The 23,056-nt window shown below is 40.9% G+C and overlaps 1 protein-coding gene across 5 annotated transcripts in view; it reads left to right on the forward strand.

Moving 5' to 3' along the window:
- LOC134341158 (CUB and sushi domain-containing protein 1-like) overlaps positions 1-23,056 on the forward strand; it is a 2,430,601-nt gene that overhangs the window by 1,629,974 nt on the left and 777,571 nt on the right. For all 5 annotated transcript variants that reach the window (XM_063038952.1, XM_063038962.1, XM_063038968.1 and 2 more), the window contains one exon: positions 3,832-3,909. In XM_063038952.1, coding sequence (XP_062895022.1) covers positions 3,832-3,909 — 78 coding nt within the window. The remainder of the gene's footprint in view (positions 1-3,831; positions 3,910-23,056) is intronic.

Consider the following 23,056-nt stretch of genomic DNA (forward strand, 5'->3'; position numbering starts at 1 on the left):
TCATTGCCACAGATGGCTGTGGAGGCCAAGCTACTGGGTGAAACGGAAATTTATAGATGGTATTTGAGTTACGCCCAGCCACACAGTCATGTGTATCTAGAGAGTAGAGCAGTGGGCTAAGCACACACCCCTGAGGTGCACCAGTGTTGATCGTCAATGAGGAGGATATGTTATCACTAATCCGCACAGACCATGGTCTTCCGGTTAGGAAGTCAAGAATCCAATTGCAGAGGGAGGTGCAGAGGCCCAGGTTCTGCAACTTCTCAATCAGGATTGTGGGAATGATCATATTAAATTCTGAGCTATCGACGATGAACAGCATCCTGATGTAAGTGTTTATGTTGCCCATGTGGTCTAAAACCATGTGGAGAGCCACTGAGATTGCGTCAGCCATTGACCTATTGCGGCGATAAGCAAATTGCAATGGGTCCAGGTCCTTGCTGAGGCAGGAGTTCAGTCTAATCGTGACCAACTTCTCAAAGCATTTCATCACTGTTGATGTGAGTGCTACCGGGAGATAGTCATTAAGGCAGCCACATTATTCTTCTTAGGCACTGGTACAATTGTTGCCTTTTTGAAGCAAGTGGGAACTTCAGCCCATAGCAATGAGAGTTTGAAAATATCCTAGTTGGTTGGCACAGGTTTTCAGAGCCTTACCAGGTACTCATATCTTGCAAGGGTTCACTATCTTTAAAGACAGCCTAACATCAGCCTCTGAGATGGAGATCACAGGGTCATCAGGTGCAGCAGGGTTCTTCACAGCTGTAGTTGTGTTCTCCCTTTCAAAGTGTCATAGAAAGCATTGATTTCCTCTTGTAGTGAAGCATCGCTGTCATTCATGCTATTGGGTTTCACTTTGAAGGAAGTAATGTCTTGCAAACCCTGCCAGAGTTGCCGTGCATCCGATGTCACCTCCAACCTCATTTGAAATTGTCTCTGCGCCCTTGAAATAGCCCTCCGCAAATTATACCTGGTTTCCTGAGTACAGACCTGGGTCACCAGACTTGAATGTCAGAGATCTAGCCTTCAGCAGACGACGTACCTCCTGATTCATCCACGGCATTGGTTTGAGAATGTACCGTAAGTCTTTGTGGGCACACATTCATCCGCACAGGTTTTAATGAAGTCGTTTTTTTGATAAAACATACTCTTGACCCCTGAATCTACCTCATCACACCTCTGACACCTTATTGTCTACCTGTACTGCACTTTCTCTGCAACTGTAACACTTTATTCTACACTCTGTTATTTTGTTTTCCTTGTACCAACTCAATGAATGAATCTGTTTGGATGACATGAAAAATAAAGCTTTGCACTACACCTTGCTGGAGACAGGATGGGATAGGTTGCTTTCTATCCAGATAGGAAGGATTCTACGTTTTATTTTATTTAGAGATCAATAAAATCCAGCCGATCCAGCCCAGTGAGCTGCACTACACTGCATCCCACCTTTTTCATCATAGCCAAATCGCAGGAAGATTTACCGTGAACAATTAACCTCTTAACCAGTCTTTAGACCATGGGAGAAAACCGGAACACCCAGAGAAACCCACACACTCACAGAGTGAATGTAAAAACTCCTTACTGACAGCACTGGAACTGAACTCTGAACTCTCGAACACACTAACAGCTTATTGGCCAATCACACAGCAACTTGCTAATTTATTCAGCCTTTTCTCTTAAGTGAAACACGTCATTGTAGGCAACGTCCAGGTGAACTACCTCTTCGACCACTGCACTCAAAGGGCCCTCTACCGGCCAACCATAGTTGTTGCACATCAGCTGTTGCCATTAGTTGTTACGCAAGCCAGGGCAGTACATTATGGAGAGCAAACTGTTGCCCATGCAGTAGGATTCCCCTCTCCATGCAGCAGATGAATCCAAAGGAATGGCAGAGTTCCATACAGTTTGACACCAGTGGTACTGCAGGAGTTGCCAGTCGGCATTGATCTCTGTTTATATCTGCTTTAGGGACACCAGCTCTGGACTTTTCTTTAAGAATTACTACTGAATATCGGCAGGGCAGCCTAGATTCTTGACCTGAATTGTATTGAGAACCCTTAGGATCAAAATGTTTAATGGAAATTCAGGAAACAGCAAGTGGTCCAATAAGCTGTACATGAGGTCTTGACCATCATTGAGGACATCTTAAAAAGGCAATGCCTTATGAAGGTGGCTTCCATCATTAAGGGCACTCACAATCCAGGACATGCCTCTTCTTGTTATTACCATAAGGAGCTGCTACAGGAGCCCGAAGAAACACACTCAATGTTTTAGGAACACCTTCTTTCCCTCCACCATCAGATTCTGAATGGACAATGAACCCCACCTCACTAGATGTTTGCTTACTTTTTGCACTACCTATTTAATTTAATTTTATATGCAGTACTGTGCAAATGTCTTAGGTAGATACTTATCGCTAGGGTGCTTAAGTTGTTTGCAGGGTACTGTAGTAATTTTATATTTTACTCTGTATTACTACCCCCCAAAAAATATTCATGACATCTGTAATTGACGATAAACCTGATTCTGAAATGGGTCTCTATTGTGGACTGAGAGTGGGAGGGAGGCAGGGAGAGGGGAGGGAACAGGAAACACCAGAGGGACATTCTGTACTGATCAATAAACCAATTGTTCAGAATCAAATGCACACCCGCCACCCCCGTGCCCCTAGGATGTCTTCTCTGTTGCCTGTCCCACACCCCTTCCACGGCATTCCACTCTCACCATTCTTTGCTCCTGCCACACTTACAAATTCTCTCTCTCTGTTCCAAGTTGACAGATATACTATTATGCAAACATTTCAGGTACCCTAGCTATATATATGTTCCTAAGACTTTTGCACAGTACTGTATGTGTGTATATGTTATTGTAATACATTATTTCTTTTCATGTATTGCACTGTACTGCTGCACAAAACAACAAATTTCATGACACATGTCAGTCATATTAAACTTGATTCTGATTCTGATTCTAAACAACGTCAGTTCACATCCAGGTTCTTGTTTCAACTGCTTCCTGAGATTTGATGTATGTCAAGTTGATGGTGTCTCAGAAGCACCCCTGATCAAGGCTGGGTCTTTGGCACATCACCTCTTCTAACTCAGCTCCATATTTCCAGTTCACTATGATGAGCCAAACATTGGTTGATGTAATGAGTGGAGTGAATATCACACAGTGACAGTGGAATTTATTTCAAATCGGCATGTTTTTGAGGTAGAGTGGAAAAATATTTCTCGGAACCTTCTGCAGAATCAGTATTAGGTTTATTATCACTGATATGTGTCGTGAAATTTGTTGTTTTGCAGCAGCAGTGCAGTGCAATACATAATAAAAAATTTAATAAATACATATATCTATAAATAAATAGTGCATCACTAATGAAGATGTCCTCAATGGTGGGGAAGAAAGTGCCTGTGATAGGGCTGTCTGAGTTTTTTCCCGAACCTGTGCAGTGGCACATCCATCCCAGGAGGTGATGCAAACAAACAGAATGCCTTCCATGATATGTGTGTAGAAATTTTGTTTTAAAAGAGATAAATAAATGCAAATATTATATAGTTTAATAAGGTAAATAGTTTTCACAGGTCAGAAATATTAACTAAATAATCAGAAACATAGCATTTCTTCTCAAGGGTTAAAATAAATCACTGCTGTACAGGGGGAAAATAAGCTTTTAAACAGAATCAGAATCAGATTTAATAACATCAGCATAGGTCGTGAAATCATGAGCATTAAACATTAATAACATCTTTAAATTTAGTTATATTCTAACTTGCTGAACATTTTTTTCTAACTTTTCTCAACTTATTCTCTCTTTTTCCACAAAAGTCAAAAAGGCAATTGAACTGAAGTCTCGAGGAGTCAAAATGCTTCCCAGCAAAGACAGCGACCACAAGAACTCTGTCTGTAAGTCTCATTTTCCAATAATGAATTATCAATCGACACTATTTTAAGTGATTACCCAGGTATAATTGGGTGGAGTGAAAATTCTGCTCCTGTTTTCCAGGAAATAAAATGCTTAGTCAGTAAAGGTGTATACCAGAACTGTGTTGCGTGATGAAATGTTCTTTTTGCAATGAGATAGTTGATCTTCCCTCCTTGCACTTTTTGGCACTTTTTAGTTCCTTGCACATGGAACTAAACATCCTGATGTGAACACAACTGGTGGTCGACGTTCTCATGTATAAAAGTGGCAAGCTCTCACTGATGAACTTCTTGCCCCAAGGTCACCTGATCATCACAGGTTCAAGACGCATCATCTTGTTTACTTTAGACTGAGGTGACCTTGGGGCAAGAAGTTCATCAGTGAGAGCTTGCCACTTTTATACATGAGAACGTCGACCACCAGTTGTGTTCACATCAGGATGTTTAGTTCCATGAGTGCAGCTTGAAAGTGTTATGTGCACCTTTATTTATTACATGTGCACAGGGGTCTTTGACCCCTATGGTTTTCACAAAACAGTTGACAAACCTATAAGCAATAGCCAATACACTTAGTGCCTACTTTGTTATGCACCTCCTGTACTGAATAAAATGTCCACTGAATGTATGTTCGTGGTCTTCTGCTGCCGTAGCCCATCCACTTCAAGGTTTGACGTCTTGCACCTTCAGAGATCCATTTCTGCACACCACTGTTATAATGCATGGTTATTTGAGTTGTTGTTGGTTTCCTGTCAGCTCGAACCAGTCTAGCCATTCTCCTTTGATCTCTCTCATTAACAAGGCACTTTCACCCACAGTGTTGCTGTTCATTGGATTTTTTTTGTTTTATGCACAATTCTTTGTAATCTCCAGAGACTGTTGTGTGTGAAACTTCCAGGAGATTAGCAGTTTCTGAGATACTCAAATCTTCCATCTGTCACCAATAATTATTCCGCGATCAAAGTCACTTTGATCAAATTTCTTCCCCATTCTGATGTTTGGTCTAAACAACAACTGAATCTTTTGACTATGTCTGCATGTTTTTATGCCTTGAGTTGCTGCCACGATTGGCTGTTTAGATATTGGCATTAAGAGCAGCTGTGCAGGTGTACCTCATAAAGTGGCCACTGAGTGTAATACTTCAACTTTCAATATTTTCAAATGAATTATGGTATACTCATCATCTCCACAAGTCTGCTCAGAGATTTTGAATTCTAAGTTACTATTCGGAGGAAGTTAAGGAAGCCTGAGTGGGAGAGTCCAAATTAGTTGAGATCTCAACTGGTCTACAGTGCTGTTTTAATTCTGATTAACTTGTAGATTTTAATTGTATGTGAATTGCCCTGTTGAGATGGTGGTAGAAGTGGATATATTAGGGACATTTAAGAAACTCCAAGGCACATGACAGAAAAATAGTGGGCGATGAAGGAATGAAGGTTTAGATTAATTTTAGAGTAAGTTAAAAGGTCAACACATCATGGGCTGAGGGGCCTATAGTATGTTCTAGTATATTCTATTTTTACTACTAATACAGTAAGAAATACTGTAATAATTCAAAATGTAATAACTACATTGGCCTTTTAATGATAAAAATATATACCTTTGGCGTTAAGTAAGTTATTTTGTCAACTACAATGATGTTTCAATAGTTCTGATTTTTTAATGGGATTAGATTAATAAAGCATTAAAACACTTTTTAAATCAACTACATTTTCCACTGAGGTTATATGGTTGCTGGTGAAATGCAAAGAATGAATCCCAATGCCATTTTATAGTCATTGTGTTGCTACTGACTGAGTCAAGAGCAGAATATCTGTATCCATCTGACCATTATTGTGTGTTGGCGTGTGGCCAAGTGGTTAAGGCGTCGGTCTAATGATCTGAAGGTCTCCAGTTCGAGCCTCAGCTGAGGCAGCGTGTTGTGTCCTTGAGCAAGGCACTTAACCACACATTGCTCTGCGACGACACCAGTGCCAAGCTGTATCGGCCCTAGTGCCCTTCCCTTGGACAATATCGGTGGTGTGGAGAGGGGAGACTTGCAGCATGGGCAACTGCTGGTCTTCCATACAACCTTGCCCAGGCCTGCGCCCTGGAAACTTTCCAAGGCACATATCCATGGTCTCACGAGACTAACGGATGCCTCTCTATATATATTATTGTCATAGGTAGACCTCAGATAGTCAGGATGCACAACCTCACCTCCCTCCCATCATCCACGATACAGTTGCCCCCAGGCTGTGTGCTGATCCCATTGCTGTACACTCTGACACTCCGTTCACACGTGACTGCACACCAACACCCAAGTAATCACATTGTCAAGTTCGCCGCTGACACGACAGTGGAGGGGCTCATCACCAACAACGATGAGACGGCCTACAGAGAGGAGGTAGAAGAGCTTAAGGACTGGTGCCAAGCAAATATGCACTTCATCAATGTCGACATGACAAAAGAGATGGCAATTGACTTCAGGAGAACTTGTACCACTTACACCCCTCTTTATATCAGCAGCACAGTAGTGGAAACTGCAAGCAGTTTCAAACTTCTGGGAATGCACATTTTGGATGACCTCTCATGTTTCCAGAACACATATCACACAATCAAAAAAAACTCACCCAACGCCTTTCCTTTCTGAGGAGGCTGAAGAGAGCTGGACTATGCACATCTGTGCTCAAGACCTTCTATAGATGCACAGTGGAGAACATCTTAATATGCTGCATCACTGCATGGTACAGAAACAGGAGCACTCTACAATGGGTTGTCAAAACTGTCCAATACATCACCTACACCAGCCTATAGAAAGGTGCTGGAAAAAGGCCAGCAATATCACAAAGGATGCCACTCACCCTGCTCATGGACTGTTTGTCCCATTCCAATCTGGGAGGAGGCTACGTAGCATTCGCACCAGGATAACCAGACACAAAAAGTTACTTTCCTCAAGCATTAAGGCTGATCAACACCTCCAGACACCCACCAAATCTCCTACTACCACTACTTTATCATTTCCTGTCAGTCACCTCATGTCATTTTATAGACATAAAATCAAGAAGCTCTTATGCGTTTATTGTTTTCTACCTATTGTCATTTTATAGACATAAAATCAAGAAACTCTTCTGCGATTATTGTGTTCTTTATTATTCTATTCTTGATCTTATTGTGTTTTTTGGTGCTACATTGGTTCTGGAGTAACAATTATTTCATTTCTCTTTAAACTTGTGTACTGCAAATGACATTAAACAATCTTGAAATGTCTGAAAACGTGGAATTTCATCCTAAACTGCCATCATTGAACTTATAGTTCGAATAAATTACAAAGCTAAATACTTAGAAGAGTATGGTAACAAAATGCAATGATATACTTCATTGCCAAGAAACTAATGGAATAATCTAGGGATTATGCGGAGGAAAACCAATATTGAATACACGATGGAGCCAGATGCTATTGAATAATAAAACGGATTTAATTAAGCTGCAATGAAATTTTAGATAGTAATTTCAAACAAGAGGTGTCACACAGCGAAGGGATTTGTGCTTGTTTCCAGTTCTGTGTTGTTGATCTCTGGGATAAGGTGGATAAATGCCCAGCAAAACCTAAAGATTTTCTATATGCATCAGATAAATTGAATTGCAAAGTCACTACAACTTGCATCTTACTGACTATTTCCATAAGAGTCTGGGTTTTAGGGGAATGTGTGTTATGGCAATGAAGCTTGGGACTGTAGATTCATGGAGAAGCAGGATTGGAGAGAGGCTGTTGTCCATTTGAAAATGAATGAGTGTGAGTGGATTGTATAATTTTTGAGTGACAATAGTCCAGAAGCTGTTACCTACTCCCATCACAGACACAGTTAGTGTCACTGGACTAATTGCTTCCGACTTATCCAACCCCAAATCAAGATTTTTTATTGTCATTCTTCAGTACACAAATGTAAAGGAGAGTGAAATGATTGTTACACAATAAGCATTAAAAAAACAATAAAAATAAATATTAAAGTCTGTCAACATACAATATGTCCCTAATACATCAATATTTTTACAGAATACTGATGTGTTAGTGGTGCCGAAGGAATCAAAGTGTTTTGCTTTGGCGGATGAAGAATGAATCCTAGAGTTTTAAAAACAAGTTTAAAATCAGTGTGTTCACCCTCTCTGTCTGAATGTAGATGTGAACCACTATTAAAATGAAGTTCTCTGTAATACACAAAGATCAAGAGGGAACAAGCATCTAGCAATTGAAAGTAAATACCAGCACCAAATGTGAAGCAAACTCATGACATGTTGGTCATGAACTTCTGGCGTATTTGTTTACAAAGTATCTTCAGATGGATTAGTGCAACAGATGGACGACTACTTTGTTGTCAGTGACAATAACATAGTTATATCAAGGAAGTCAAGCTGCTTTGACGAGGTGTGTGCCAGGATTACCAGCACGCCAATAGCAACTGGACAAGCTAGCTGAGCTCGTGCAGTTGAGATCTCCAATTATAAATTTGAGCAGATACGTGCTGCTTCAGATCTTCCCTCTGCACTGTTTACCCTGGGCTTCGGCATCATTTTTGAAGCTTGCATGACTGCTTGTTGATTTTGCTGCTGGTTACCTCCGAAAGTATTGAATGTTAAGTCATGCTATTGTACATTTGTCTTTCCAACTCCCCTGCATTGCTTTCTGTTGCAGCTTATTTAAGAAAGAGCTAGAATACAGTTTATTTGATGCTTAGGATTAGGCAGGATGGAATTTGAGATTTGAATATTAATTTTGTTAGCAATTGCTTCTTATTGCTGCCAGCCACTGTTGTATTTGTTGTTGGCATTGGCAACTCCCACAACTCAAAGTTTTGCACAGCATATCCTGGAAACTTCAGTGAAACTTCACTCTCTTGCAAAAAGTGGAGGACAGAAGATGAGCAATAACATCTACAGTGCCTTGTATCTACAGCACAGTGTATTCATCCTTTGTTCATTTAAATGAGTATTACAACCAGGGATTTTGATCAATTAACTGAGCTTTTATTTATGAATCGCGTGCTCCCTTTTTTCACAGTAGAGCCTCCAAAACAGGAAAATTGTAAACCATTAAAAACTAAAAGTTCAAAAACTGAAATGTCAGCAGTTCCAAAGTACTTATTCCCCTTTGCTCAGTGCTTAGTTGAACCAGCACTCACAGCTATTGCAGCCAGTAGTCTTTTAATAAATCTCTATTAACTTTAAACAATATGATGGAGCAAGAATTGCAAAACGGAGAGGTGGGGTCATGTGAGTTACAAATAAAAAAGTACATTTCCTCTCTCTCTCTCTCTCTCTCTCTCTCTCTCTCTCTCTCGCTCTCTCTCTCTCTCTCTCTCTCGCTCTCTCTCTCGCTCTCTCTCACTCAGTGGTCACTTTATTAGCAAAAAGGAGGTACCTAATAAAGTAGTTACTGAGTGTATGTTTATGGTCTTCTGTGGCGGCAGTCCATCTACTTCAAGTTTCAATGTATTGTGCATACAGAGGTGCTCTTCCTCATTCTATCATTGTAATGTGTGATTATTTGAGAAACCATTGCCTTCCTCACAGCCTAACCCAGTCTGCCCATTCTCTTCTGACCCCATCTCATTAACAATGCATTTTTGCCTGCAAAATTGCTGCTCAATGAATATTTTCTTTTTGTTTCTTGCATCATTCTCTGTAAACTCTAGAGACTGTTGTGCACAAAATTCCCAGGAACACAGCAGTTTCTGAGATAGTCAAACTACCATTACGGAGACTTGAATGACTCAGGGGCTGGAATAGTTACTTCGAGTGCCAGGCTTTAGGTGCTTCAGAAAGGACAGAGAGGGAGATAAAAGAGGAGGGGGCGTGACACTGTTGATCAGAGATAGTTTCACAGCTGCAGAAAAGGAGGAAGTCATGGAGGGATTGTCTATGGAGTCTCTGTGGGTGGAAGTTAGGAATAGGAAGGGGTCAATAACTCTACTGGGTGTTTTTCATAGACCACCCAATAGTAACAAGGATATCAAGGAGCAGATAGGGAGACAGATTCCAGAAAGGTGTAGTAATAACATGGTTGCCCTGGTGGGAGATTTTAATTTCCAAATTATCGATTGGTAGCTCCTTAGAGCAAGAGGTTTAGATGGGGTAGAGTTTGCTAGGTGTGTTCAGGAAGGTTTCCTGACACAATATGTAGATAACCCTACAAGAGGAGAGGTTGTACTTGATTTGGTATTGGGAAATGAACCTGGTCAGGTGTCAGGTCTCTCAGTGGGAGAGCATTTTGGAGATAGTGATCACAATTCTATCTCCTTTACCATAATATTGGAGAGGGATAGTAACAGACAAGTTAGGAAAGCATTTAATTGGAGTAAGGGGAATATGAGGCCATCAGGCAGGAACATAGAAGCATAAATTGAGAACAGATGTTCTCAGGGAAATGTACGAAAGAAATGTGGCACATGTTCAGAGGATATTTGCATGGAGTTCAGCATAGGTACATTCTAATGAGAGAGGGAAAGGTTGGTAGGGTACTGGAGCTGTGGTGTACAAAAGCTGTTGTAAATCTAGTCAAGAAGAAAAGAAAAACTTACGAAAGGTTCAAAAAACTAAGTAATGATAAACTTAATTCATATAGTTGTTGAAGGAAGTGCAAAAATGGGTCTATCTGTCAATTGAAAAAAGACAATGTATGGTGATATCCAAAAAGAAGGAGAATCCTGTCTGCAGGCTGAGAATAAATGGGAAGACATAAAACAAGTACAGAACTTTTGCTACTTGGGAAGCTGGGTGACATCAGATGGCAGGTGCGACATGGACATCAAAAGAAAAATAGGGATGGCAAAAGACACCTTTACGAGAATGAAGAGTATACTGAACAAAACTAAATTAGGCATGATAACCCGCCTCAGAGCACTGAAATGTTATGTTTGTCCAGTTAAGTTATATGGCTCAGAATGTTGGACAATATCTAGTAGCATGAGGAAACAAAATGAAGCAGCAGAGATGTCATTTTTGATGAGGATGCAAAGAATTTCATGGATGAAACAAATATCTAATGAGGATGTCATGAACAGAGCAAGCACAAAAAGAGAAATAATGTATGATATTATGAAAAGGCAACATGACTTCATTGGACATGTGATTAGGAAAGAGGAGTTAGAATGCACGGTAATTATGGGAAAGATTGAAGGGAAGAAAGCAAGAGGAAGGCAAAGACAAATGATGGTAGAGACAGCAGCCAGAGAACTGGAAATGAATACCAATGAATTGATCCACTTAACCCGAAACAGGAGTGTGTGGACCATGGCTGTCAAAGCTCAAAATGGGCATGGGACCTGATGATGATGATGATGATGATGATGATGAATGACAGACATCTAGAAGATTATAGGGCTAGCAGGAAGGAGCTTAATAATGAGATTATGAAAGCCAGAAGGGGCAATGAGATGGCTTTGGCGGACAGGACTAAAAAAAAACCCCAAGACGTTCTACAAGTATGGGAAGAGAAAGTGGATAAGATGTGAGAGAATAGGACCAATCAAGTGTGACATTGAAAAAAAGTGTATGGAACCAGAGGAGATAGCAGCGGTACTTAATGAGTACTTTGCTTCAGTATTCACTATGGAAAAGCATCTTGGTGATTGTAGTAATGACTTGCAGTGGACTGAAAAGCTTAAGCATGTAGATATGAAGAAAGAGGACATGCTGGAGCTTTCGGAAAGCATCAAGTTGGATAAGTCACCAGGACCAGACGAGATGTACCCCAGGCTACTATGGGAGGTGATGGAGGAGTTTGCTGAGCCTCTGGCAATGATCTTTGTATCATCAATGGGGACAGGAGAGGTTGCGGAGGATTGGAGGGTTGCGGATGTTGTTTCCTTATTCAAGAAAGGAGGTAGATATAGCCGAGGAAATTGTAGAACAGTAAGTCTTACTTCAGTGGTCGGTAAGTTGATGGAGAAGATCCTGAGAGGAAGGACTTATAACATTTGGAGAGGCATAATATGATTAGGAATAGTCAAAATAGCTTTGTGAAAAGCAGGTTGTGTCTTACAAGCCTGACTGAATTTTTTGAGGATGTGACTAAACACATTGATGAAGGAAGAGCAGTAGATGTAGTGTATATGGATTGAAATTTGAAATCAAGACATTTGATAAAGTACCCCATGCAAGGCTTATTGAGAAAGTAAGGAAGTATGGGATCCAAGAGGACATTGCTTTGTGGATCCAGAACTGGCTTGTCCACAGAAGGAAAAGAGTGATTGTAGACCGGTCATATTCTGCATGGAGGTCGGTGACCAGTGATGTGCCTCAGGGATCTGTTCTGGGACCTCTTCTCTTTGTGATTTTTATAAATGACCTGGATGAGGAAGTAGAGGGATGGGTTAGAAAATTTGCTGGTGACTCAAAGGCTGGGGGTGTTTTGGATAGTGTAGAGGGCTGTCAGAGGTTACAGCGGGACATTGATAGGATGCAAAGGAAGTGACAGATACAGTTCAACCCAGGTAAGAGTGAGGTGGTTCAGTTTGGTAGGTCAAATATGATGGCAGAATATAGTACTAATGGTAAGATTCTTGGCAGTGTGGAGGATCAGAGGGACCTTGGGGTCTGCGTCGATAGGACACTCAAAGCTGCTGCGCAGGTTGACTCTGTGGTTAAGAAGGCATACGGTGCATTGGCCTTCATCAATCGTGGGATTGAGTTCAAGAGCTGAGAGATAATTTTATAGCTATATAGGACCCTGGTCAGACCCCACTTGAGGTACTGTGCTCAGTTCTGCTCACCTCACTACAGGAAGAATGTGGAAACAATAGAAAGGGTGCAGTGGAGATTCACAAGGATTTTGCCTGGATTGGAGAGCATGCCTTATGAGAATAGGTTGAGTGAACTTGGCCTTTTCTCCTTGGAGCAACGGAAGATGAGAGGTGACCTGACAGAGGTATAGAAGATGATGAGAGGCATTGATCGTGTGGATAGTCAGAGGCTTTTTCCCAGGGCTGAAATGGCTAGTATGAGAGGGCTCAGTTTTAAGGTGCCTGGAATTAGGTACAGTGGAGATGTCAGGGGTATGTTTTTTATGTAAAGAGTGGTGAGTGCATGGAATGGGCTGCTGGCGACAGTGGTAGAGACCAATACAATAGGGTCTTTTAAGGGACTCCTGGATAGGTACATGGAGTTCAGAAAAATAGTGGGCTATGGGTAACCCTAGGTAATTTCTAAGGTAAGGACATGTTCGGCACAGCTTTGTGGGCTGAAGGGCCTGTATTGTGCTGTGGGTTTTCTATGTTATCTTGTCTAGTACCAAAAATCATCCCTTGGTTAAAGTCACTTTGATCACATTTCTTCCACATTTTCTTCTGATATTTGGTTGGAGTAATAACTGAATGTTTTGGCTATATCTGCATTGTTTTATGCATTATGGTGCTGCCACATGATTGGCTGATTACATATTTGCATTAACAAGAACAGTTGTACAGGCATACCAGCGTACCTAATAATGAGTGTCCTTGTGTGTTCGAGTATATAAGCACATGCATACGAGTATTGGCTGTATTATATTTCCCCCCTTCCTGTTTACCCTGTATACCTCAAACTTTACATACAACACTGGGTCATATCTTCTGCAGAAATTCTCTGATGATGTTTCAGCAATAGTTGGGTGGGTAAAGGGAGGACAGATGGATGAATACAGGGCCCTGGTGGAGGACGTCGTCGAATGGTGCCAACTGAATCATCAACATCAGTAAGACAAAGGAGGTGGTGATGGACTTTAGAAAGACCAAGCCTGCACTGCTCCCTGTTACTATTGATGGTGAGGATCTACAAGTGTGGGAGTGCAGCTAGACGACAGACTTGAATGAAGCACCAACACAGACGCAGAGTACAAGAAGGGCCAGAGTTGCCTCTACGTCCTGAGGCAACTGAGGTCCTTTGGAGTATGCAGGCATCTCCTTCACATGTTCTACCAGTCTGATGTCACCAGTATAATCTTTTATGCAGTAGAGTGCTGGGGCAATGACATCAACATGGCTGATGTCAACAGGCTCAATAAACTGATTTGAAAGTTTCGCTCTGTTATACGAGTCAAACTGGACATACTGGAGCCTGTGGTAGAGAAAAGGACCCTCCGGAAAATCCTGGCAATTCTGAACAATGTTCCTCACCTTCTGTATACCACCTTGGCCAAACAGAGGAGCACTTTGACTAATAGATTAAGATGACTGTGCTGCTCCAAAGAGCACTATATGAGATCATTCTTACCTTCGGCTACTAGGCTCTATAATGAGTCAATCTATAGATGGGGAAGTGAACGGGACAGGGAAGCCTCCTATTGGAGTGTTATTAACCTCTGTTTAAACTCTGTTTAGCTCTCTTTACCGCACCCTTTATCGGAGACATCTTATCTGGATGTGTGAATGTGCACCATTTCTGTATAATATTATGGTAATTCTTGCACTACCATGTGTGAACTTGGACATCTTGTAAATTTTGTAAATCTTGTAATCTTTGACTTGTAAATTTGGTACATCTTACTCTTAAGGTAATTCATTTTTTATTTTTTCTTACTTTTCATCTAATATTTGTATCTGTGCACTTGCAATGCTACTGTAACTCTATAATTTCCTTTGGGATCAATAAAATATCTATCTATATATCTGTCTTATTGGGTTGTGATCTGAGCTCAAAATCTTCTAATATTTTTAACCTTTTCTTGAGATTATGGAGATGTTCCTTGTCATCCATACCGACTAAAATGATGTCATCCAGGAAACATTGTGCCTGGACGGGCTTGCAGGAACTGATCTATAGTTTTCTGCCAGAGTGCAGGTGCAGATGCTATTCCAAAAATAAGCCTGTTATAGTAAGAAAGCCTGTTGGGAGTACTTATAGTGGAAAAACTATTTGGAATCTTCTTCCCTCTCCATCTGCAGTTAGACCTCAGCTAAATCCACTTTGCTGAAGTGTTTTCATTCAGAAAAGTTTGCAAGGGGGTCTGCTATCCTGGGCAAAGGATATTGATCTACTTTCAGTGCTGGGTTGAGGGTGATCTTAAAATTACTACAGATACTGACACACCCATTTTTCATGGCTACTGGGACCACTGGCATAGTCAATGGGCTCGACTCAACCTTGGAAAGAATTTCTTCGACCTCCATGCAATCTAGATCACTGACTACTTTATCATGAATGGTATAAAGAACTGTACAGGCTTTGCAAAACTTAGGTATGGTAGTTTCATAAATCATTATTTTACCCTTGATATGTTTGAGTTTTCCAGTGCCATCCTTGAACACTGCTGTGACATCATCCAGTGCCTTTCTTAATTCAGTTTCAGTTGACTCTATTGCAAGGGTTGTGGCATGCAAATTGAGGATGAATCTTCAATCTAGTTGTAGTTATCTCAGCTACTCATGGCCCCACAATGCTTGTCCTCCTGTTGTTACCACATACAAGCCCAACGTGGATTGTTAATTGTTGTATTTTACTGTTATGAATGTCGTTCCCACAGAAGTTAGCTTTGCTGCAGTATAATTTCTTATTTGGATATCTGCAGACTTCAGTTCATTCCCTTTGAAATGTTGTTCAAATACATTTTGTGAAATGAATGAAACAACTGAGCCTGTGTCCAGTTCCATTTTAATTAATTTGCCATTTACTTCTGGTGTAATCCATATTGCTTGTCTCCTGTTAGTTTTCATATTGTAAATCTTAAGGCTACACAGTACTGTGCCACTGATCATTATCAGATTTTTCATCAACAGCACACAGATTAGTGCTCTTTTTGAAACTGCAACTTGACTTTGTATCTTTTTCTCTTCTCTGTACTCTTCTTATTTTGTCTGCTCAACATGCTCTGTGTGTGTGTCCTACTTCGTTGCATATTCTGCAAATTTTGCCTTTCAGTCTGCATTGGCCTGGTATATGTGAACTCCTGCCAAAATGTTAACATATTTTGTTTAGCCAGGCATGTTTCTGTTTAGAATTGCAGTTTTGTTCACAGTTCTTTCATTCCTGGCTGCAACTCAACTGCGTTTCTGTCTGCTGTTTACATCGATACAGCTCTCTGAACTGCTCTTTTAAATGTGAGTTGTGCTTCAAATTAGGAGCCATTTTTGAATGCTTTCCTGTAAATTTCCACAAACTAAACAATCTCTCAGTGCATCATTAAGCTCATGTTGTTCCATTGTTTAAAAAGGGTTCTAAGAGTAAACCTAGCAATTATTGGCCTGTGAGTTTGATGTCAGTGGTGGGTAAGTTGATAGAAAGTATACTTAGAGATGGTATATACAATTATCTGGATAGACATGGTCTGATTAGGAACAGTCAACATGGACTTGTGTGTGGAAAGTCATGTATGACAAATCTTACTGAATTTTTTGAAGAGGTTACTAGGAAAGTTGACAAGGGTAAAGCGGTGGATGTTGTCTATATGGACTTCAGTAAGGCCTTTGACAAGGTTCCACACAGAAGGTTAGTTAGGAAGGTTTAATCGTTAGGTATTAATATTGAAGTAGTAAAATGGATTCAGCAGTGGCTGGATGGGAGACGCCAGAGAGTAGTGGTGGATAACTGTCAGATTGGAGACCGGTGACTAGCGGTGTGCCTCATGGATCTGTTCTGGGTCCAATGTTGTTTGTCATATATATTAATGATCTGGATGATGGGGTGGTAAATTGGACTAGTAAGTATGCAGATGATACTAAAATATGTGGAGTTGTGGATAATGAAGTAGGTTTTCAAAGCTTGCAGAGAGATTTAGGCCAGTTAGAAGTGTGGGCTGAAAGATGGCAGATGGAGTTTAATGCTGATAAATGTGAGGTGCAACATTTTGGTAGGACTGATCAAAATAGGACATGCATGGTAAATGGTAGGGCATTGAAGAATGCAGTAGAACAAAGGGATCTAGGAATAATGGTGCATAGTTCCCTGAAGGTGGAATCTCATGTGGATAGGGTGGTGAAGAAAGCTTTTGGTATGCTGGCCTTTATAAATCAGAGCATTGAGTATAGGAGTTGGGATGTAATGTTGAAATTGTACAAGGCATTGGTAAGACCAAATTTGGAGTATTGTGTACAGTTCTGGTCACCGAATTATAGGAAAGATGTCAACAAAATAGAGAGAGTACAGAGAAGATTTACCAGAATGTTACCTGGGTTTCAGCACCTAAGTTACAAAGAAAGGTTGAACAAGTTGGGTCTTTATTCTTTGGAGCGTAGAATGTTGAGGGGGGACTTGATTGAGGTATTTAAAATTATGAGGGGGATAGATAGAGTTGACATGGATAGGCTTTTTCCATTGAGAGTGGGGGGAGATTCAAACAAGAGGACATGAGTTGAGAGTTAAAGGGCAAAAGTTTAGCGGTAACATGAGGGGGAACTTCTTTACTCAGAGAGTGGTAGCTGTGTGGAACAAGCTTCCCGCAGAAGTGGTTGAGGCAGGTTCAATGTTGTCATTTAAAGAAAAATTGGACAGCTATATGGACAGGAAAGGAATGGAGGGTTATGGGCTGAGTGCAGGTCGGTGGGACTAGGCGAGAATAAGAGATCGGCACGGACTAGAAGGGCCGAGATGGCCTGTTTCTGTGCTGTAATTGTTATATGGTTATACAGTATATATTAACCAGTTATCTGTTGTGGAATTAAATCAATGTTGTCCAATGTAGCCAGCTATTCCCACTTTTTTTAAAAATTATAGTAATTATCACCCAGAACTCACTGTTTATGAACTTGTGAATTTGTCCACTTTCTGACATTTTTAAATTCGAACGTTTTCCTTTTCCGAGGAAGCATGTGCCGCGTTAATTTTTACTTGATTGTTTCACACAGCACTTATTTTTATTTAACTCAGACATCTCGCTGTGCTTCAATAGGTAGGCAGTCATCTCGGATTCACTTAAAACTTCATCATCGCCACTGTTAAATTTTGGAACTCCAAAATATTAAACTAATTGCCAAGCAAAACGAGTGAGTCTGAAATGCAAGTTTAAGTTCATTTTTACTTTAAGCAAGGTACACACGTATAACTTCAGGTATTCATGTATTTTTACATACAACAAAGAATGCTTAATCAAACAACACACTAAATACTGGAGGAACTCAGCAGGCCAGACAGCATCTATACAATAAAAGCACAGTCAATGTTTTGGGCTGAGACTCTTTGGCAGAACTGGAGAAAAAAAGATGAGGAGGAGTAGTGTCCTGAGCTCCCGATGTGGCCTCCTGTATATCGCTGAGATCTGACCGTTTCGCCAAGCACCTATGCTTCATCCACCAGAAGAACGGGATCTTCCAGTGGACACCCTTATTAGTTCTACTTCCCTTTCCCATTCCGATATGTCAATCCATGGCCTCCTCTACTGTCCTGATGAGGCCATACTCAGGTTCAAGGAACAACACCGTATATTCCGTTTGGGTAGCCTCAAACCTGATGGCATGAATTTCGATTTCTCAAACATCTGGTAATGGCTCCCCACCCCTTCACCATTCCCCATCCCCTTTTCTCTCTATCACCTTATCTCCTTGCCTCCTTCTAGTGCTCCTCCCCCCTTTTCTTTCTTCTATGGCCTTCTGTTCCTTCCTATCAGACTCCCCTTTCTCCAGCCCTGTATCTCTTTCAGCAATCAATTTCCCAGCTTTTTACTTCATCCCTCTCCCTCCAAGTTTCACCTATCACCTTGTGCTTCTCTCTCCCCTCCCTCACCTTTTAAATCTTCTCCTCATCTTTTTTTTTCCTCCAGTTGAGCCGAAGAGTCTCGGCCCAAAACATCGACTGTATTTTTTTCTATAAGTGCTGCCTGGCCCGCTGAGTTCCTAAAGCATTTTGTGTGTGCTGATTGGATTTCTGGCATCTGCAGATTTTCTCTAGTTTACGCTTAATCAAACAATATATTTACAATATTATTCAAATTTCACAGAAATACTACATACAAAACAGCTTCCCGATGTGGCCTTTTATATATTGGTGAGACCCGACGCAGACTGGGAGACCGCTTTGCTGAACATCTACGCTCTGTCCGCCAGAGAAAGCAGGATCTCCCAGTGGCCACACATTTTAATTCCACATCCCATTCCCATTCTGACATGTCTATCCACGGCCTCCTCTACTGTAAAGATGAAGCCACACTCAGGTTGGAGGAACAACACCTTATATTCCGTCTGGGTAGCCTCCAACCTGATGGCATGAACATTGACTTCTCTAACTTCCGCTAGGCCCCACCTCCCCCTCGTACCCCAGCTGTTACTCATTTTTATGCACACATTCTTTCTCTCACTCTCCTTTTTCTCCCTCTGTCCCTCTGAATATACCTCTTGCCCATCCTCTGGGTCACCCCCCCCCCGTCTTTCTTCCCGGACCTCCTGTCCCATGATCCTCTCGTATCCCCTTTTGCCTATCACCTGTCCTGCTCTCGGCTCTATCCCTCCCCCTCCTGTCTTCTCCTATCATCTTGCATCTCCCCTTCCCCCTCCAGCTTTCAAATCCCTTACTCACTCTTCCTTCAGTTAGTCCTGACGAAGGGTCTCGGCCCGAAACGTCGACTGCGCCTCTTCCTATAGATGCTGCTTGGCCTGCTGCATTCACCAGCAACTTTGATGTATGTTGCTTGAATTTCCAGCAACTGCAGAATTCCTGTTGTTTGCATACAAAACAGCTTACCTTCCACAGCTGTCTGTGGCAATTAATTCCATAAATTCAACATCCTCCATTGTAAATGGATGTCCTTCTATTCTGAGGTTTTGCCTTTTGGTTCTAGACCTCTCCACTATGTGAATCTTCCTCCTCACATCCACTCTATCAGGACCTTTCAGTATTTGATAGATTGCAATGAGATTTCCTCTCATTCTTCTGAACCCCGAGTGATTACGCACCCAGAACCATCAAACTCTCCTTGTACACCTTTATTCCTGCATCTGTATTCCTTCTACCAAAGAGCATGACCATACACTTCCCTGCAATATATTCCATCTGCCACTTCTTGGCTTATTCTGCTAATCTGTCCAAGTCCTTCTACACACTCCCTGCTTTCTCAACACTACCAGCCCCTTTATCTATCTTTGTATCACCAACTAATTTGGCCACAAAGCCATCAATTCCATCATCCAGATCATTGACAAATAACATGAAAAGAAGTGGTCCCAACGGAACACCACTGAATACTTTCCTGCCATTCGTTTCCTGAACAGCTCCCAAGCATTACCTCCCTATTCTTTTACATGTACTATTTATTTATTTTGTTATTTACAGTAGGATTCTGTCTTTCCATTGTTCTGCTGCTGTCAAACTACAAATTTCATGCCATGCAAATCAGTGATAATAAACCTGATTTTGAATCTGAATTAAAATATATGACATTCCATTCCAAATGCAGATGCTGCCCAATTAAAATAAATATTCATGTCTGCTTTGTGATAAATTGTGAATTCAGTTGTGAATGCTAAAGCTTTTCAATGGACAAACGGACCCAGTGATGTCAGTGGTATGATACCTGGTAGTTTGTATACTCTGCATTCAGTAAATGTTACTAAATCTTTAAGAATCTAGTTGAGAGCAAACCTCTTCCTTGATTCAGCTATTATAATTTAAAACATCTTATCAGCAAAGTACCTAATATTGCTATGACAGACATTGTTCTTGTTCTTCACAGTGATTCTTTTCTATTCTAGTTGACGATACTTTTGTTACTCGGAGCTATTGTGTCTGCCTATCTGCCTTTTGTAATCAGCTTTGTAGAAAGAGTGCCTTTTTCTTATCTACTTCTCATTGAGTTACATTCAGTAATGTGTTTGAGTAGAGGTTGTCATATCTCTGCACAAATTTCTCTCAGTTTTAAAGTTTGTGAAAACCTCATTGCTGATATGTTCAGACATCTGACATAACATTTTCCTGCAGAAGCTGGCAATCCAGAGCAACCCACATAAAATGCTGAAGGAAATTCAGCTGGTCAGGCAGCATCCATGGAAAAGAGTAAACAGTCAACGTTTCAGGCTGAGACCTTTCAACGATCAAGAGAACATGAGTTGTAGAGTCTCTGCGCATTTTATTGTCAGCTTTAAGAACTTCACTAACAACACTTTAGTGCTGACATCTTTGTGTCCTTGTGTCCTGGATGATACTGTTCAGCAGCACTGTGAAGTTCTCGGGCAATGCACACAGAATGCTGGAGTAACTCAGCAAGCCAGGCGGCATTTATGGAAAAGAGTATAGTCGACAGTTCGGGCCAAGACCCTTCAGCTGGACCCTGATCAAGGGTCTTGGCCTGAAATGTTGAAAATACTTTTTTTCCATAGATGCTAAGTTGGTGCGCTGAGTTCCTCTAGCATTCTGTGTGTGTTGCTTGGATTTCCAGCATCTGCAGATTTTCTTATGTAAGTGAAGTACCTACCAAGGTAGTTATCTTTTTCAGTCTGATTAGTAAAGCTTCACGGAGTAATAGAATCATAGAGCGCTATAGTACAGAAACAGGCCTTTTGACCCATCTAGTCCATGCTGTTAATCTGTCTAGTCCCATTGATCTGCACATGGACCATAGTCTTCCATACCCCACCCATCCATATATCTATCCAAACTTCTCTTAAATGTTGAAAGCAAACCCCCATTCATCACTTTCACTGGCAGCTCATTCCATGTTCTCACTTCCCTCAGACTGAAGAAGTTTCCCCTCATGTTCCTCATAAACAGTCACCTTTCATTCTTAACCCGTTACCTCCACTTCCCGTCTAACCGAACCTCAGTGGAAAAAGCCTGTTTGCATTAACCCTATCTATACCCCTCAAATTTTGTATGCCTCTATCAAATCTCCCCTCATTCTCCTATGCTCCAGAAATAAAGTACTAGACTATTCAACATTTTCTTTTAACTTAAGTCCTCATGTACTGGCAACATCCTCATAGATAAATTCACCAGGAAAGCCTATTGAAAGATGATTTAAACATCAATTGGACATAACCGAAAATCTGTTTGTTTGTTTGTTTGTTTGTTATTTACTTATCTATCTATTTATTTATCTATTTATTTATTTATTTATTTATTTATTTATTTATTTATGCATCTATCTATCCATCTATCTATCTCTTTCTTTCTTTCTTTCTTTATTTATTTATTTAGAGATATGGGGCAAAACAGGCCCTTCAGGCCCTGCAACCCACCTATTTAACCCTCAGCTAATCACAGGACAATTTACAGTGACCAGTTTGCCTACCAGCTGGTAGGTCTTTGGAATATGAGAGGAAACCAACATGGTCACGGGAAGGACAAGGATGTACAAATGCCTTACAGTGAATGCTGGAATTGAACTCTGAGCTCTGCCACTCCCTCAAAGCTGTAACTGTGTTGTGCTAACCTGCTCTGCTACTGTGGCATTTGAAATTGAGAGACATAATTGGAATTGTGGTGTGTGGGCATGTTCAATCAAATTAGAGCAATTAATCCTTTAAATAGTAGTCACACAGCATAGAAGCAGCCTTAATGAGTCTGCACCAGAGATTTTGGAATGGGTAAACTGAATCCATTGATGTCACTGGCATGATTCACACCCTGCATTCAATAATTGTGACTGTTCATACTCTTTCAGATTCCATTTTAGAGCTTACCTCTTCCTTGAGCCTGCTGTTGAAACAACCAGTTAAGAAATTGTAAACACAAGAGGTTCTGCAGTTGCTGGAACTTTAGAGCAATACATACAAATTGCTGGAGAAACTCAGCAGGTTAGGTAGCATCTCTGGAGAAGAGTAAACAGTGGATGTTTCAGTTGAGTGTCCTGAAAAGTGACTCAGCCCAGCCTGTTGTCTGTTTATTCCCTTCTATATTTGCAGATGACCTGCTGAGTTTCTCCAGCATTTTGTGTTTAGAAATGATAATAGCGATGTGCCTAATATTGTTGTGACACTGTTCTAGATGATTTTCCTTTCCATTACTTAGAGTAATGAGTAATGAAGCATCCTTCGACATTAATCTTACTCCTAATCCCATTTTATTCTCTCCGCATTGCCACAAACTCCCCCTAGATTTTGTCACTCGCCTCAACACCGGGGCCAATTAACCTCTCAACCTGCTCGTCTTCAGAATTTGCATTTACTGACAATTTTGTTCTGTGATTAATGGAAGATATTCCTAAATGTCTTGGATTTTAATTTCCAGAGGGTTGCAGGACTGGGTCTGTATCGTGCCT

The sequence above is a fragment of the Mobula hypostoma genome, chromosome 2, assembly GCF_963921235.1.
Source record: "Mobula hypostoma chromosome 2, sMobHyp1.1, whole genome shotgun sequence".
In the NCBI taxonomy this organism is placed as follows: domain Eukaryota; kingdom Metazoa; phylum Chordata; class Chondrichthyes; order Myliobatiformes; family Myliobatidae; genus Mobula; species Mobula hypostoma.